At 48.6% G+C, this 17027-nt stretch overlaps 6 protein-coding genes and 2 non-coding genes across 8 annotated transcripts; 6 read left to right on the top strand and 2 right to left on the bottom strand.

The window, feature by feature from the left end:
• Positions 1-1721: 1721 nt before the first annotated feature.
• On the top strand, positions 1722-4363 carry AO090023000808 (putative INO80 chromatin remodeling complex (Ies1); the record flags this gene model as incomplete). Its single annotated transcript, XM_023235770.1, has 5 exons — positions 1722-2145; positions 2242-2781; positions 2837-2890; positions 2952-3167; positions 3237-4363. The coding sequence occupies 5 exons, from the start codon at positions 1722-1724 to the stop codon at positions 4361-4363; spliced, it is 2361 nt and encodes a 786-aa protein (XP_023090759.1).
• Positions 4364-5825: 1462 nt separating this feature from the next.
• On the top strand, positions 5826-6969 carry AO090023000807 (INSIG family protein; the record flags this gene model as incomplete). Its single annotated transcript, XM_001821260.3, has 2 exons — positions 5826-6536; positions 6601-6969. The coding sequence occupies 2 exons, from the start codon at positions 5826-5828 to the stop codon at positions 6967-6969; spliced, it is 1080 nt and encodes a 359-aa protein (XP_001821312.1).
• Positions 6970-8212: 1243 nt separating this feature from the next.
• AO090023000806 (phosphoribosylaminoimidazolecarboxamide formyltransferase/IMP cyclohydrolase) lies at positions 8213-10291 on the top strand (the record flags this gene model as incomplete). The annotated part of the gene is made up of 4 exons (XM_001821259.3): positions 8213-8231; positions 8382-8508; positions 8585-10070; positions 10136-10291. 4 exons carry the CDS (start codon positions 8213-8215, stop codon positions 10289-10291), a joined length of 1788 nt encoding a protein of 595 aa, XP_001821311.1.
• A 319-nt stretch (positions 10292-10610) lies between these two features.
• Positions 10611-10683, bottom strand: AO090023t00023. Its single transcript has one exon. It is a non-coding gene; the product is annotated as a tRNA-Thr (tRNA).
• A 941-nt stretch (positions 10684-11624) lies between these two features.
• Positions 11625-11697, top strand: AO090023t00022. The gene has a single exon. It is a non-coding gene; the product is annotated as a tRNA-Thr (tRNA).
• A 912-nt stretch (positions 11698-12609) lies between these two features.
• AO090023000805 (uncharacterized protein) lies at positions 12610-13145 on the bottom strand (the record flags this gene model as incomplete). Its single annotated transcript, XM_023235769.1, has 3 exons — positions 12610-12673; positions 12737-12977; positions 13109-13145. The coding sequence occupies 3 exons, from the start codon at positions 13143-13145 to the stop codon at positions 12610-12612; spliced, it is 342 nt and encodes a 113-aa protein (XP_023090758.1).
• A 1077-nt stretch (positions 13146-14222) lies between these two features.
• On the top strand, positions 14223-14965 carry AO090023000804 (cell wall mannoprotein 1 family protein; the record flags this gene model as incomplete). Its single annotated transcript, XM_001821257.3, has 2 exons — positions 14223-14717; positions 14777-14965. The coding sequence occupies 2 exons, from the start codon at positions 14223-14225 to the stop codon at positions 14963-14965; spliced, it is 684 nt and encodes a 227-aa protein (XP_001821309.3).
• A 1247-nt stretch (positions 14966-16212) lies between these two features.
• On the top strand, positions 16213-16957 carry AO090023000803 (uncharacterized protein; the record flags this gene model as incomplete). The annotated part of the gene is made up of 3 exons (XM_023235768.1): positions 16213-16352; positions 16441-16626; positions 16774-16957. 3 exons carry the CDS (start codon positions 16213-16215, stop codon positions 16955-16957), a joined length of 510 nt encoding a protein of 169 aa, XP_023090757.1.
• Positions 16958-17027: the final 70 nt, after the last annotated feature.

The raw sequence follows: 17027 nt of genomic DNA, 5'->3' as shown, positions 1-17027 counted from the left end.
CCCTGAGTTGTTATTTTTCTTTTGTTTTATCTCAGGAACGGCTTTGTCATGACCGCCACGACTTTTTTTTAGATTTTATTGCTCTTTCACGTTGTCTTGTTTCATTTTATCACGTCGAGTTATCGGTGTTTTCTATTTCTGAGCATTTCGCAGATTTTGTTTGCTTGTTCTCGATTTTAGACATGGTCTTATGATGCGGTCCGATCTCACCATGTTGCTGCTCCTGGTTATACCCTTCATGTAATCGAGAGCATCTTGGTCGGCATTGCATGAACATCATAGATTGCGTTGTCTTTCTCCTGCGACCGCTTCTATCAGATACCCTTTTTGTTCTCAGGCGGCCATATGGAGATCCGCTTGAGCGATGTGCGCCGAGCAGGAGTGCCGGCTTTTCGTTTTCGGAAAAGTGCTTTTTATGGTTTCATCTGCTTGGTGCTGTGGCAACGCATCGACCGTGTCTTGCAAGATAGATCTCTTACTTTTTCGGTATCTCATGGCGGGTTGTTTCCATTTCCTTATTTATTTGTCTGAACCTCCGACATTCAAGTTTCACTTCTTATGCATGCGTCGCTACTGTTTATGCCTAGTTCTTTCTCCATGCATCACTACGGTGTGGAAGAGAGGGTGAGAGGGCTATCGAACAGCGTGTTGCGACCACGGGCCTTCTTCGGCGGGTATTTGTTTCTTTTTGACACTACCTCTAGGACGGGGGGTGCATGATAACGTGATGCGAGTGATAGAGAAGGGATTTTTCTTTGCATTGTGTATGGCGTTGGGCTTGAGCTGCTGTGTCCACAAAAAGATTATGTTCTCTGCACTTGGGACCGTGGAGGATGGATTGCTGCTTTTGCTGGCACTTATGATTTTTTGTGGTTATGCTAGACATCATTGTCTCATGTCAGTAGCGATATAGGCTCGACGAGATATGCCGAAGACGGCCCTGTTCACGGGGACTTAATTTGTCTCGCGAGGAGGGGAGCTATTTATCAGGACAAAAAGTTTGATTCTAGTCTTACCTACTTCTTGTAGTAACTCCTAAGATGCCCTAGACCCATGAAATCGTAGTAGAAGTGAAAAGTGGAAGCCTTAAAGACGTCGAGCTAGCAAGGCTGACATCCAAGAGTTCGTTTACAAGGTCATAATCAATATCCTAGTGTTGAGAGAAGGAATAGAAAATCCCTTAGGTAATGACTATAGAAGATTTGTTCTTACTTTGACTTTTTATTTTATTTGTTCTTTATAGTAATTGATCTTTTATTTTCTATTATTTATTCAGTCTGGAAGAACTATTAGTGAGGTGACAAGAGTGTACTGTACTTACTCCACTAGTATCGTTACTTTAGTGACGGGAACCCCGTGCAAAAGGCAATCAATCACTGGATCCCCCGAATGGGACACCAAAAAGAAACTCACCTCATCCTTCGTCATTTAAAACAACCTTTCTTTCTCCCTTTCCTCATCCAACACTATCCCACCTCCTAAACAGCGCCACTTTCCTTTGCCCTTATATTAGTTACTTACATTACTCTTCTGCCATCTATACTTCGCTTTCCCTTGACCGAAGTGCTATACGCGCTTCCGGCTGCCGATTTCTCTGCGGCTGTCAGTGACCCCCGTTCAAGGGCGCGCACGGAAGACCACCACGTCAAGGATCTGGTGGTTGTTCAGAAAAGACAATTGACTTCGGATCTGCAAGACCGTTATAAATCCAGGAACAAAACATGGCCGAAGTCGAAAGCACCGTCGCAGACGACTCGTTCGTACACTCCGAACCTCAAGATGAGCAGCAAACCCATAACATGACGGTTGGCACGCGACGCCAGGCAAACGGTACAATCGGCTCCGTTTACTCGGGGAACAAAATCAGGCATCTCAAGAAGGAGGATGGAATCCCGTTATGGCGCAAGGACATCCAGCATCAGTTTCTCAAACTTGTCTTCGAGGACAAGACACCCGTCTTCACTCGTTGGCCAGACGGACAGAAGGGCCTGGACTTTGCGGATGTCTACATCGATGCTATGGCAAAGAGTAGCAAAACGAGTAAAATTCTGAAGGATAAACTTCAAAACGATAAGCAGGCCGCCATCAGCATGGCGATGGTCTGTCTACTGGTGAATTTCGGACGCATGAATACCACACTCAACTGTATGTGACCTTCTTCGACTTTTCTCCTCTACCATATGGGCCTACCAGCTTTGCCCATGTGTTAAAAGTGCGATTATTGATCTATGGCCTTCCTAGTTTTCCCTGAAATGCGTGCTCAACTGCGGACTTATCACTCTATCCCTTCCTTGCAAGCCCACCAGGACCCCAATGCCTACAAACAGCTACAAGATGCCCCGCGTCTGAAGTCAATCCTTAAGGGAGCATCAGAGGATGTTGATCAGCCGAATACGCTCGATAAGATCAAACGTCAGAGAATTCCTCGGACAAACCCGGTCCATCTTATTTTCGTTATGGCCCAGTACGCTCCCAAGGTATCTGAATTGCACTTCTTCCCTCCCCGCGACTTTTTCGACTTAGTCATGAGATCTACGCTCAGCAGCAAGAGTCGTGCGAGGGCCTTCTTGTGGTTGATGTGGTGGTATTTAGAGAGTGACTTCTCGCCTGAGGCAGCCCTGAACAACCCATTCGGCCCCGGTCTGGATGGTGAAGGAACTGGGGGTCTGCCAATCAAAGTACCAAATTTTGAGAGTCTCACTGAAGAGCAGGCAAACGAAGAAAATGTGGACACACAGTCCGAAATCGAATATGGAGAAGCCAAACGCTTGGAGCGTAAACGTTGGTGTTCCGACCTGATCGTTCTTTCCTTGCTGTATCGGCTGACCTGGTGTAGGTATCTTGGAAGAAGAAGAGCCAATCCCAAGGATAACTAAACGGTCTAAGAAAAGTATCTCTTCATCACCCTCCCGTCCAATAATATGCTGGTTTTTACTAACCGTACCCCATAGGCCTCCTGGAGCCTGGATATGACGATGACCAGGTTTCAGGCGATCTTTCTAGCCGAGGGGATGGCCTTGGAGGTCGTGGATCTGCTATGTCGACCCCATTGCACCCCTCGGCCAAACGCTATCCGGATGACGAAGATGACTATCTAACCCCGGGACAATCTGCCCGTTCCCGATATAAGCGACCCAAGCGGGATTCATCTCTTAATCGTTCTGTTGGTCAGCAGCGCCTCATCCTGAAGACAAAAATGGAGCATACCCCTGACGCTTCTTCCCCGGCCCCTCCAGGTTCTGGTCACCCGATTCTCAATAGGTTTGTTCCGGAGCCTACTTTGCCCCAACAGAGCTCTTCCCGCCGTCCCCGCCCGCTTACCCAGCATCAGCTGGCTGTGGAGCAAAACAGGCGGCAGCGTATTGAATACATCCTCGCCAAGCGGAAGAATGAGGCTTACCGGCTCCTCCGCGCGAAACGTGAAACCGAAATCCCGTTCCACCGCTATAATCGCTTGCTGCAGAATGTCCCCGATAACTACGACACGGAAGATGAGGAACACTCGTGGGGCAAGGGGGGCTTGATTCCCAACCCCGAAGAAGAGGAAGATTACGGCGAGTGTGCCAGCTTCTACTTGTCCGTCATTCGTAAAGCCGCAAGGCGACTAGACCGGTGGGACTATGAAGATGCCAATGGTCCGAGGAGAGACCGAAAAAGGGAGAGAGAAGAGCGACAGAAGGCAAGACAAAGCGGAATTGGTCTTGACACGGACCTAACAGGGCGTGTGCCCACCTCTGCACGTAGCAGAGCTCGAGCTGCGCGTAATGCCAAGCGCAAGCTCGCTGGTGCAACTACGGATGCCTCTACGGCTGCGACTCCCAAAACTAAGAGCACGTCGGCATCTCGTTCCAAGAACAACCGGAGCCGTACAAGCCGTCCCACTGGGGATGCACTGGCAGCTGCTGATGGTGCTACTAAGGATGGTCTTGAGGCGCCATCTCAAGACCAGGAACTGTCATCCATGCCTGGGGATATGGACGGTGAAGCGGAAGGCCTTGATGACATTGACCGCGAACTTCTTGGCGAGGGAAGCGGTGAGGAGGATGAGGGTGTTTCTCGAGGGCCTCTACCTTCCCGTCCTGCGGAGCCAGGCTACGAAGATAGTTTCATCGGCGAAGGTGTGGATGACGATGCAGACGCGTTATCTTCGGATGAGAATGATGATGAAGCAGATGAAGATGATCTTGAGGAAGGAGAAGGGGACGTTGATGTTGAAGGTGATGGTGACGAAAACTCATCCACATTTGAAGGCGGCAATGGATATGCCGCCAGTGAGGCTTCGTCAGTTGCTGGCGATGCCGCTGATAAAAGCTTGGAAAGGCGAACGGGAGAGAAAGACGAAGAATCCCGAGGTGATCATTGAATAGGGGGCTCTTGTATTACTCGTGTGAAGGGGACGACCGATGAGCTAGTATTTCCGTCATTATCTGTACCCGATTCTTATGTCTTATTCTATACTATTTCTCCGATGTTTCTTTTCGTTTTCTTTCTTTTTTTCCCATCGATTCTACGCCTTTGATTCTGTATCGCTATCTCACCTTCGGCTTATTCTTGACTTCCTCGATTTTGTCTTACTTTATCTCTTTTCTTTATGGAATTTTTATGTTGATATAGTATCACAGCAGACGGTTCCTCCACATAGATCGAGGGTATAAAAGAATAGAATCAAACTGCTTAATAGTGATTCGTCGAAGCTTTCTATGTCAGGCAACAGTAGCCATACAAGATATCCCAGACGATGGTATACATGCATGCAGTGGTACTTCGCTCACACCGTGACCGTGACCGTACCTCAGGGTCACGGGAGGTTAACAGCCAATGATACGCTGTCAATGCATCGAGGCAGCCCTAGGTTAAGCTAGTGCAGAGGTGGCGATACTTTCCATGCGCTGATGTTGTTACGGTTACTGGTTCTCCTCAATGGCACGGTGACTCATAGACAGCGATACGTCATGATCATCGTGCCACTCAGGATCATGGAGTACATACATAGCCTTGAGAAATCGACCTCGCATTATTTCCCCGGGGGTGTATGAGTACCACTACTACTACACCGTACAGTAGTTGCAGGAGAAGCGCTGCAAATCGAGCGGAGAGAGGGACAGAAGGCCTATCAGAGTTCGAGTACGGCATATTTCGAGCAAATCATTGGTCATCACCGGAGGATTTGTTGGGAGGAAGGAATGAAATTGACGTCCACTGAATCTGCAGGTGTTGTTTGAGGGTTAAGATTTGCATGTGAATTTGACACCTGACTGATCACTGGATTTGGTTTGCTCCCAATTTTTGAGTCGAAAACTTCCCCCAACCGCAAAGCATTCCACATTCTTAACAGCAAACACGTCTCGGGGCATATAGTTCTATCTCGGGTTTATTAGTCTAGAGTCCATATACTTCATTGCACTTCGATTCAATCATTTCCCCGGCGATAATTACCCTCCCTGGCCCCTGCCGAGCCGATCTCGCGCCTCTATCTGCACCGCGTACTCCACTCCAGCGCCTCAACGAACCAATTTCCTCCTTCAACCTCCTAGAATTTGAGCGTCCGTGCAGCAGCCCAGGTGAGAGAGCTTGTGGCACTCACAGACCTGCGTGTCCCCCTCAAACATCGTCCTGAGAAACCCCTCTTTTTTTACGAGACATTGCTGGCACGTCGCTGTTGTAACAGCAGACCGAGGATCTAGCTGTGCCGCCCTTGGTTTCTTTAGACGGCGGTCACTCAGAACAGAGCCTGTGCTTCCCACCTCCTTAACGATCCCGCCGGTCTTGAATTTATACAGTTACATTTCCTCCATTCGAAGTTCCACCACAGCTTTCCGCCCGTCATGTCTGACAACCCAACGATTCTCCGACCCCGTCCACGACGGGTGTTTGACCTCACTCCAGCCTCGACCGAATCATCCGAACCCTCGAGCCCTGCGGAACCCGTCAACCCAGACTTTTTAAACCCTAAGGATGCCGGGTCTACCAGCGTCAGTCGGACTGGTTCGATCATGAATTTGACGACCCCGACGCTTTATGGTATCTATTCGCCGACGGCATTCGAGGATTCCCGGGACGAATCCAGTCCTTGGGGAACGGAAGCTCAGACGCCAGCCGTCGAAAAACCAAACCCCCTCACAGTACCGGAAAAGCCAGATCGATTCACCCTCAAGAGAACCCGGTCACGACTCAGTCACGGGCTATTCATGGGTGTGATCCTGCCCCAAGCACTCAAGGCCGCCCTCTTGTTCAGCTTTGGCATTGTCTACGGGATCATTACAATTCACTTACACGAAAACCATTGGATTACACCGGTGAAGTTGGAGAACACCCACTACTACGGGTCATGGGAATACCTGGGATTCTGGGGTGTGGCCGGAGTCGTTTTGGGGAATGTGCTTCCTGGCCTTGATCTTTTCTCCGAAGACGTTACGGTTGACTACGCCAAGCAGCCGAGTCGGTCAAGCAACGACGAGGAGAATGAAGAGCGTACTCTCTCGTGGGTTGCAGCGGTCCGGAGCGTTGGTGCCTTTGTTGGGGTAGCATTTGCTATGGTAAGACACCCAGATTGCAAACTTTTTCTCCCGGTCATGTCGATTGACTGACATTTCTCTATAGCGGAGGACCCCTTGGCAATCGACTACTCAAGCATCGGCAACGCTCGCTCTCGCAAACCCCGTCCTCTGGTATCTTATTGATCGCACTAGGACAGGCTTTTTCATGTCCACCATCGTAGGAGTAGGTGGAATGGGAATCGTCCTGGCACTCAGGCCGGATTTAGTGCCGCCTTCTACGGGGGCATCCGCATCTGCGATTCCCGCTCTCAACAGCACTTTACGGGATCTCGGATTTGGAACGGGTATCACACAAGAGAGCCTTGCAGTCAGGACTTGGGTTGCCAGTGTTTTGTTCAGTGCATGCGTTTGCTTTGGAAACATTGGTCGCCAACTAGCGATTTTTGCGCGCAGGGAATCCCTCCAGGCATAAATCAGGCATGGAACCAACATTGAACTTATTAATCTTTTTTTTCTTTTTTTTTTTCAATCACACTCATTCGAGCGTATCTGCAACGTTTTCTTCCTCCATCCTCTCTTGCATAGTTCTAGGGTTCATATACTTGTCATATTACTCTGGTTTGGTAGTAAACTGTGCTTGAATAGACCCGTGGTCATTTGCAGAAAAGATCACGGCGACGAGACTATTACAATGTTGCACGCCCATTCGTAGAGCTTCTCAACTACACAGTAAGCTTACTACCGATACTACAATGACCATAACATGGTCACCCCCGGCACACACACACAAGGTTAAGAAAGAAAAAAAAAAAAAAAAAAAAAAAAAAAAAAAAAAGGGGGGGGGTTAAATATAAAAAGGAGTGTAGAATCAATCATTGCAATCCCTTCCACTGAACTCGAAGAGTTCTAGAAGACACTGCACCCAAGATCGACACCCTGCGGTTTGCAGTTCCTCTCCATTCTTTATGACGATTTCCGTACTTCATAGGCATCACCCCAATAGGAGATATCCTCGTAGGAACGCTTTTTGAAGAATGTTGATTTTGCGTTGTTCATGTAGAAGAAAAAAGAAAAGGAGAGGAAATTGCGGCCGAGCCGAGCGCAGTTTTGTACGTTGTCCGCTGTGGTGGTCCGTGCAGCATATCATGTGATCTACGCGGGCTTTCCGAGCTATGTCATGGTTCGATGAGTCAGCCATCTCTGCATTACGATACATAGTACTCATTTAGTACTAGCTCGCTGGGAGCTGCCCCGCTATGATGTGATTGAAAAACTAAACTCTATCTAGCGTGTTAGTCATAATCAAGAGCTCGGTTTCCTGCCTCAGGCATGCTAGTCCGAAAGCGGCGAATGAACCCCGCGGAAAAGTATCTGAAGGTATAAGGTATAGGAAGAGAGAGTATCAGTCTATTAACCAGGATTCGATCAGAATTTGATTCGATCAGTCTGAGTTCCAGGCGGCAACTCTCAACACCTGTTGTTACCCTCCTATCAGAAACAGGCTTGTTCTTCAGGTAAATAATCCCCTTCCCTTCGATGTTGTTGTGGTTCTTGTTCCCCGGGTGTGCCCCTCCGACTGCTTGCAGTGTTGATTGTGGAGGGGTCGTGGGGATAAATTTTTCCCCTCCTTCAATTTTCTTTTCCCTTCCTTTTTCTTGTCTTTCTGGTCCCTGACCTTGACGTGATCTAGTGTCTCTCGCGGTCGCTGTCTCAAAATGTCTCAACAAAAGTCAGGTAAGACAATTGAATTGATCTTTGCAGTCTGGAACTGCATTGCTTACCAAGTGGTGTGGATGTGGTCCGAATGCTTCCCCACAGTTGACATTTCTGTTACTCTTATGGATATTGAGGCGCTCACCGACTGACACGCGATGTCTACTACAGCTATCCTCTCCGTCTATGACAAGACCGGACTGCTTGACCTGGCCAAGGGCCTGGCCAAGAACAATGTCCGTCTGCTCGCCTCCGGTGGCACTGCCAGGATGATCCGTGAGGCAGGATTCCCTGTCGAGTGAGTTCTTCCCTGTCTACACACATGCTTATCAGATAAGATGACAGTTGTTGGAGCTAATGTATCGAACCTACAGGGACGTCTCTGCTATCACCCATGCTCCCGAAATGCTTGGTGGCCGTGTCAAGACCCTCCACCCCGCTGTCCACGGTGGTATCCTCGCTCGCGACATTGAGTCCGATGAGAAGGATCTGGCCGACCAGAAGATCGCGAAGGTCGATTTTGTTGTTTGCAACCTTTACCCCTTCAAGGAGACCGTCAACAAGGTCAATGTCACTATCGAAGAGGCCGTCGAGGAGATCGATATCGGCGGTGTGACCCTCCTCCGTGCTGCGGCCAAGAACCACGCTCGCGTCACCATCCTTTCCGACCCTCAGGACTACCCTGAGTTCCTCAAGGAGCTCGATGCCGGCGAGATTACCGAGTCCAGCCGGAAGTTGTATGCCCTCAAGGCCTTCGAGCACACCGCAGACTACGACACTGCCATCTCTGGTTTCTTCCGTAAGCAGTATGCGGGCAACGGTGAGCAACACATTGCTCTGCGTTACGGTACCAACCCCCACCAGAAGCCTGCTTCGGCATACATGCTCCAGGGCAAGCTTCCATTCAAGGCCCTGAACGGCTCTCCCGGTTACGTCAACCTGCTTGACGCTCTCAATGCCTGGGCTTTGGTCAAGGAGCTCAAACAGGCACTGGGCTACCCCGCTGCGGCTAGCTTCAAGCATGTTTCCCCCGCTGGTGCTGCCGTCGGTGTGCCCCTGAACGAGAAGGAGCGTAAGGTCTACATGGTTGATGATATCGCTGGTATCGAGACTTCTGGTCTGGCTCAGGCTTATGCTCGTGCCCGTGGTGCCGACCGCATGTCCAGCTTCGGTGACATCCTCGCTCTCAGTGACGTTGTTGATGTACCCACTGCCAAGATCATCTCGCGTGAGGTTTCGGACGGTGTCATCGCCGCAGGCTACTCTCCTGAGGCTCTTGAGATCCTCTCCAAGAAGAAGGGTGGCAAGTACCTCGTGCTCCAGATGGACGAGTCCTACGTTCCTCCAGCCGAGGAGACCCGTACTTTGTACGGTGTTCAGCTCTCTCAGCACCGCAACGATGTGGTGATCTCTCCCCAGAAGACCTTCAGCACCATCGTGACTCCTAAGGACCTCCAGAGCCTTCCTGACTCTGCTTTGCGGGATCTCACTGTAGCCACCATCGCTCTGAAGTACACTCAGTCCAACTCTGTCTGCTACGCCCTCAACGGCCAGGTTGTGGGTCTGGGTGCTGGCCAGCAGAGCCGTATCCACTGCACTCGCTTGGCCGGTGACAAGGCTGATAACTGGTGGATGCGCTTCCACGACCGTGTCCTCAACATTAAATGGAAGAAGGGCACTAAGCGTGCTGACAAGGCCAACGCCATTGACTTGCTCTGCTCGGGTAACACCCCTCGCAACGATGCAGAGAAGGCCGAGTACGAGCGTGTCTTCGAAGAAGTCCCTACTCCATTCACTCAGGAGGAGCGGGAATCCTGGCTCGAGAAGCTGAGCGAGGTTGCCGTCTCGTCCGATGCTTTCGTAAGTCATCTCTCTGGTTTTCCTTTGATCCATAAAATCCTCCTTGCTGACCCACCCCACACTAGTTCCCTTTCATCGACAATGTTTTCCGCGCAGCCCGCTCCGGCGTTAAATACATCGCTGCTCCCAGCGGTAGCCAGAACGATGGCCCTGTCTTCGAGACTGCGGAGAAGCTTGGCATTGTTTTCGTCGAGCAGGGTACTCGTCTCTTCCACCACTAGGTTATTACCATCGCTTGATATGAGATAGTCCAAATGTTATGCTAGTGTTTATGTGACGACGTTAGTCTATTTTCTCATGACTTGATACCGAGCACTCTTGAGTGCAATAAAAGAAAAGTTCAATTGTGCAATACTATGTGAATGCTGATGATGAATGAGTCGGGGGGTAGCTGCCCAGGGTTGACAACGGGATAGGCCTCCATTCGCACCTAGACAATGTCCAGGTAAATCATATGGGATGTCTGTCCATCAAGTGAATCAGACAGTCGATCGCGGTTTAGAAAAAGACAAAAGATCAAGGCAAAAAAGAGATGACAACTGCTCCCACGCGGATTTGAACCGCGGACCTCATGATTACTAGTCATGCGCTCTACCAACTGAGCCATAGGAGCTAGATTGTTGAATGCGGTTTCAATAATTAAATCTATATTCTAACTAGTTTTTCTCAAATCTTGATTTCCCTTTGAAGTAGGTATGTACATACTATATAAATCCTAGGCACATATGTTCTGCTAGTCTAATCTTCTACGCTATTTGGTGCTTGATCATTATCATCCACAATACATATAGGATTCCTGGTGGTCTCAAGTCCTCCCTGGTTGTTAAAATGGCCCAGGGAACCCGGTCCGGCCCCGTTCTACCGAACCGATAATATATATATATGGACAGCAGTAACCCAAAGGCTCTTTGTTTGCAACCACATGATTGTAGGCCAGTATAAAAGGCCTTTCCTTGTCTATAAACTTACCAGGAACTCAAGAATTTTACCTTTCACCAAGGAACTCGTATTCCTCATCATTCTAAAGTATGTACCATAGATCACCGAACACCTGCAGACGTGAGGTTGACCAAAATCCACATACCCAATCTCCTCACTACAAGCTGCACATGTAACACATCTACACACAAGCAGTTGAACAATGCTACCTGGACGAGGCCAACTTGTGACCGGCTAGAAGGGCACCCATTAATGAAATCGGCCAAACCCAAGTCAAAGTGAGGCCCAGCATGTTGTTACTATATCGATTGATACGATTGATACGACCCCACCAGCGGATGCACTCTTTTGGAGGACATGGTGCAAACAGAAAACCGGGAATCTAAATCGCAGGTAGCGGGAAGCAGACAGGTAAGTTACTGACTATACTAGGGCCGTATTGACATTCGCTTGATGATGCACGAGAGAAATTCCTAACCTCCAGAATAAGAGCTCATATACATCCGATCACAAAAGTGTTAACCAGTACTACTACTCTGTAGTAGGACACTAATATGACATCGTGTTATGGTACCCTTACTTAGTTCTGAAAAAAGAGACATTTTCAACAATTCAGCTCCTATGGCTCAGTTGGTAGAGCGCATGACTAGTAATCATGAGGTCCGCGGTTCAAATCCGCGTGGGAGCAGTTGTCATCTCTTTTTTGCCTTGATCTTTTGTCTTTTCTATTAACATACTTATTTATCACTATCCTCGGCGTTGTTCGTCCCATTGGAAATGAATATTGTCTCCCCAGGAGTATGCCTTACATGGCCAAACTCGAACTTCGTTTTGGGGTCCAGCATCATCGATACGTTACCAATGAACTTTGGATAGCCTGCTGTCGACGCCCATATTCTTCGTAGTAATTGTCGGGACTAGGTATCGAATCCTGTACCTGGGATGGGATTTTGTCCCATGTTGTGGACCCAATGAGTTGAACAAGTCACCTCACATGGTTACATCGCTTCCTTGTTGTCCATACAGTGAAGAAACCCCAGAAGCTATTCCCCGCGTGGAGTGAGACCAGACCCTCCCTTTACTTCGCCCCACACTCTCACTATCCCTAGACCAGCCCCGATGGTTTGCGGACCATCCCGAATACAAGGGTTGACATGGAAGTGCCTGGGGCCGGAATGCAACGCTACCAGTGCGAACTAGCACACTAGTAGCCCCGGTATTTAATAGGTACTCCTGCAGATGCATTTGAAGGCTAGAACCAGAACAATCTGGACTGCGTCGCGGTCTCCACGAGCGCTGCTGATGGTCAGCTAATCGGTGGTATGCCGACCACCTTGCATGAGGGGTAACTCGATAGTATCTACGGAGTTTCCAGTTAAACGCGGTGGACATGCTGGCACGTTGGCTCTCGCAACCGCTCCTCTGATCCACATATACAATCCTGTATACCGATACCTACCAATCGGACTGATGAGGTACAGAAACATCTACTTTTGGTCATGATTCTTGCTCTGTATGGGCAGCTTCCCCGCAGACATACACTATGCATGATACTCGTACTCACTGGATTTTTCCATAGGAAGCCTGCATCACGCAAGTGTTAGTCATTAAGAACCTCACTAGTGTCAACTTCACATGCAACTTTCTCTGGGTCAATCTCGGAACTGATGTTGCCGTGAGTCACCAAATCCGTTATGTTCTCTAGACGTGGGGATTTGATTTCATACCAGAATTGGACGATGTTGGAAGAAAGAGGTGTATATGCTACTTTGAGGTCCGTATGTCGTTCTTTGATCGACCGTGGCCTACACTGTAAGTAGCACCGCCTCGATACTGACCCAACTGCTGCGCCTTGACCAAGGGTAAAATAAAAACTTTGGATCCGACTGCGTCCTTGAAGTTGATTATCTGGCGGCAAAGACAGCACAGCCTGTGGTGAGGTAAAAGGGTACACTCCCTTCTGTCGTTCTTCTCATGGCGACCAAGGTGTTTATATGCTCTTACCAGCCTGGGCCAAAGTGTACGATAACGAAACCAAACAGAGAGAGTATTCAGAATTGTTAACACAATTTCCTTATTCATGGGTGGGAGGAGCAGACCGAGGGCAATGCTGAAAGTCTCCTGATCAGCCGCCATTAGTTACAGCTTAGGCATCGTATCCCAGTAAGCCGCGGTACTAGAGAAAAGTAACAACTGTCTCCATGTTGCAATGGCAGATCATGTACCTCCAGTATCAGTGGGAATGCCATTGTCGTTCTGCTTTAGAGTTACAGCATCTTCGATCGGCTTCTTCACAAGAGAGATCGCTGTCCCAGCGCACTGACTCTCCACCCTCCCCAGACAGGGAGCTTTGCCCTGAGCAGCTAAGCAGGCACTTCGATTAGTACCTAGAGTTTTAGACGGAGTGTCTTGTGAGTAAAGTGGTTCGATATGTCTCACATTGCCTTGGGTAAGTTATAGTACCCACTCTGGTCCTTGCAAGTTATTAGGATAGTCTTGAGAGACTCGGTCTGGAAAGACAACTACGAACGAGTCCGGAACATGGGCCACCGCGAATGCCAAAGACAAGGTGATTGTTTGGACTGGGGTAAGGACACTAGTTCTCCGGCCCTAAGCAGGATGTGGAGGATCAGCAGCCAACAGACCAACTTTTTAGACCACTTCCTTCAAAGCTAACCCGGCCTAGATTGTACACCCTGGATGCAACCGCTAACCTGCCCTGGATAGTAAATTATCGGGCACCAGTGAGAGAACGTCGACGGGCGTTTGCAGTTCTTTTTTTCCAGCAATTAGTGGTTGGCCGAGGTGCAGCTGAAGAGAAGTCACCATGTGATATGATTTGATCATGGTATGTCAACGAATTATGAACAATGCTGGTACGAACGTACCACAGAAAACATCGAAAACCATTAAGATAGGATCCTTCTATTACGGCCCTAGATTGCTTTTGGTTGGTTTTGAGACGATCAACAAGTAGAAGCAGATCTTGGGGAGTGGCAGCGCCTGCTGCATCTGAGTCCACCAGAGATTCAGTTTTACCTCCCGGGCTTGCTGATGTGATTCTGCACTGCATGGTGCTAATCATAGCATATGCAGTTATAGTAACTAGAAATCAAATTGTCCACCATCCACAGAGAAGTTGCTCGTTCATACCCCGCCGGACATCGTGGAGTCCTCCGAATCGTGAGTTTTTAGCTTAGCGGAAGAATAGACATGGAGAAGGGGGGTTCTGTCTTCTCATCCAGGGTTTGGGGTATAAAAAGGGGTTCGAATTCCCGCTTTTTTTTTGGATCTCGAGAAGCAAGAATCATTCTTTCAAACACACAATCAGCCCGAAGAAACCTTACTTGCATTCAATTTGACCTGAACACAATGCTTGCCAAACACGTCCTTGCTGTCCTTCTGTCTGTTGGCGCTTCCGCCATTCCTTTCGACAAGCGAGATGCATCCGCTGTCCTCGCTGATTTTAACACACTCTCAACCGACCTGTCGGCTCTCGGCTCTGCTATTTCGAGCTTCGATGGAACGCTCAATGGTGCCTTGGGCGTCCAGCAGAAGGAAGGCCAAGTAGAGACGGCGTTGAAGCAAACCGTCAGCGATGTGAAAGCGTCTACTGCGTTCAGTGCTGCTGACAGCACAAGCGTGACCAATGCTGTGACTGGTCTGGAGCCTAGCATTGTGAACGTTCTCAACGATCTCGTTTCCAAGGTGCGTTATCACCAGCCGTGAATCTTTCCACAGAGATAGATCACTAACAAGATTAGTAGAAATCCGGTTTTGACTCTGTTGGCGTTACCAGCATTGTCGTATCGGATCTCAACTCCCTCCATGATCTTACTGGCCAGCTGTCAACTGAGCTCCAGTCGAAGGTCACTTCGGGTGACGCATCCACTATTTCTGATGAGGCTGCGCGACTTGATGCGGAATACAAGAAGGCCATCGCTGCCTATTCCTAGATTAGCGTGCCATGTAGACCCCCTATCAACCGATCGACGAAGGATGCGGAGTAGGGTGATCAGAGCTAGAAAAAGGACATCCAGCAAGGATTAGGCCTTCTTTTAGCATAGTTCAATAGCTTTTCTGAGATTCTGGGAGTCAACTGAGCAGTATTTCTTTTCCTCCCTCTGACGCCTCGAATCGACATCATATTGTGCGTAGGCTCTGTAAGATTCTAGCTTGATTTGAAGACATTTGACCAACCCCATATAGTCTTGAACTTTTGTAATCCAAATATGCTCTCATCCTGTAAAAGTATGCTGAGTTTAGAGTCGTGACATAACCATAGAAAAGCGGGTTTATGTTGATATGTGAATGTCGTTTGAGACCATCTGCCATTTGGAGTCCATTTTGCGTCTCCGCATTTATAGATCTGATCAGTAGGCGGAAACCTGCCTCAGGCCGTACTCCGTTATTTAATGCGTGAAAGTCTTTACTTGATCAGGAAGTGTTACCGTCAATCATCACATAAACCGTTGCGAGTAACACTGACGAGACATTACACTTCTACCTCTATATCTATTCCAGACGGGGGATACGGATGCTTTATTCCCCCTCCCTTTCCCCCTTATTCAGTTTCTTTTCTTTTCTTGTCTTTTCTACCTGAAGAAAATGAGGGGGTGTTAGAGGAGGGAATCAATTGAGTTTTCGTTGCCGAGGTCTTCAACCACAGCAACCCATGGAATGTACATACTCGACTAGAGTGCGCGCGTCATCACTGGAACTTGAATGACTACAAACGAACAAAAATCAACACAAGAAGATGCCTGAGGAGAGATATATTCTTTTGTTTCCTATGGATTGTGTGTATGTAACCACCTAATTCCATCAATTTGCGCAGTTCTGCACGGTACACCCCGAAGGTCATCAATCGCTCGAAACCCTTTATACAATATGGCACATGTTATGGTGCTGTTCCCCTGAAATGCTGTAGTCAGACAGCGGATTCCCCTGATGGACTGCCCCTGAGACACTACATGTAACTGAGTCTGTTTTCAGTAAACGATAGACTGTAATCCGTGGGGTGTGTCATTGATTCTATATTCTTTGACGTCACGATGTAAGCTCGGGTAGTTCGGGAAGTCGATACTCGACAATATACTGTACCACAGGAGGAAACAAAGAAATATGGGCAAGAGCAGCCCCCCGGAGAGACTCTCTCGTCCACAGGACGTTAACTTTGAATCTCAATTGAGAAAACACTATTATGATGGTCAAGACCTCGTTGTTTTTATTCATAATATCGGGCGGCAGCTGCAGCGCCTTGAGTCTCTGCGCAGGACGGCAATTTTGCTCCTGGATGGGGCCGGTACAAAGCGCATCAGAGCCTAAGGAGGAGGCACATGTGTATGTTGGTAATGCCAGGTTGAACCTGCGTATATCCTGAATAGCCTTGTTAAGTGATTGCTTATCAATGTACTGACGCGCCTATCAGTGCTGCCATAGAACTACCAAGGCAGCAGGTGCACCTTTCCAGACTCCCCAATACAGATAAGGTTATCCGGGAGAAACCTTCGCATAGTGAAACATTCTCTTCGCATGACACAGACAGGCGCCAAACCGACGTGCTACACGGCTTAGACGAGAAGACTACTCGCCATGACCGTATTTGGGCTTCGAGGTATGTCATTCTATCTTTCAGGTTTGTGAATCGCACCATACTAACTAGTCTAAATAGAGGAAATGGGTGGGAAGCTCGAGTGGAATTGAAGCTAAGGTAGATATAGACTCGTGAAGGATCTGTGTATACGGCTAACAAATGTTCTAGACCGGGGAACCGGGCGATGTCCAGTTTGGACTGGGCTACTAGATGGGAGAAAGCAATAGACTGCCTTTCGTCAAAGGAGCTTGAGAATGTGGATATGTATGAAATGGATGAGCTTGCCCTTGCAGCCTTCTGGGACCGGGTGTGGGGATGCTATGTACCATATGCAGGTGGACGTGACGAATGAACGGGGTTATGATAATGAAGGCTATTACGATGAAACTTACAGTTGAACCCTTAGAATTATAAGAGTAGTC

This window comes from Aspergillus oryzae, chromosome 3 (assembly GCF_000184455.2).
Source record: "Aspergillus oryzae RIB40 DNA, chromosome 3".
NCBI lineage: Eukaryota > Fungi > Ascomycota > Eurotiomycetes > Eurotiales > Aspergillaceae > Aspergillus > Aspergillus oryzae.
The sequence above is the reverse complement of the archived record's forward strand: the minus strand, read 5'-3'. Positions and strand labels throughout refer to the sequence as shown.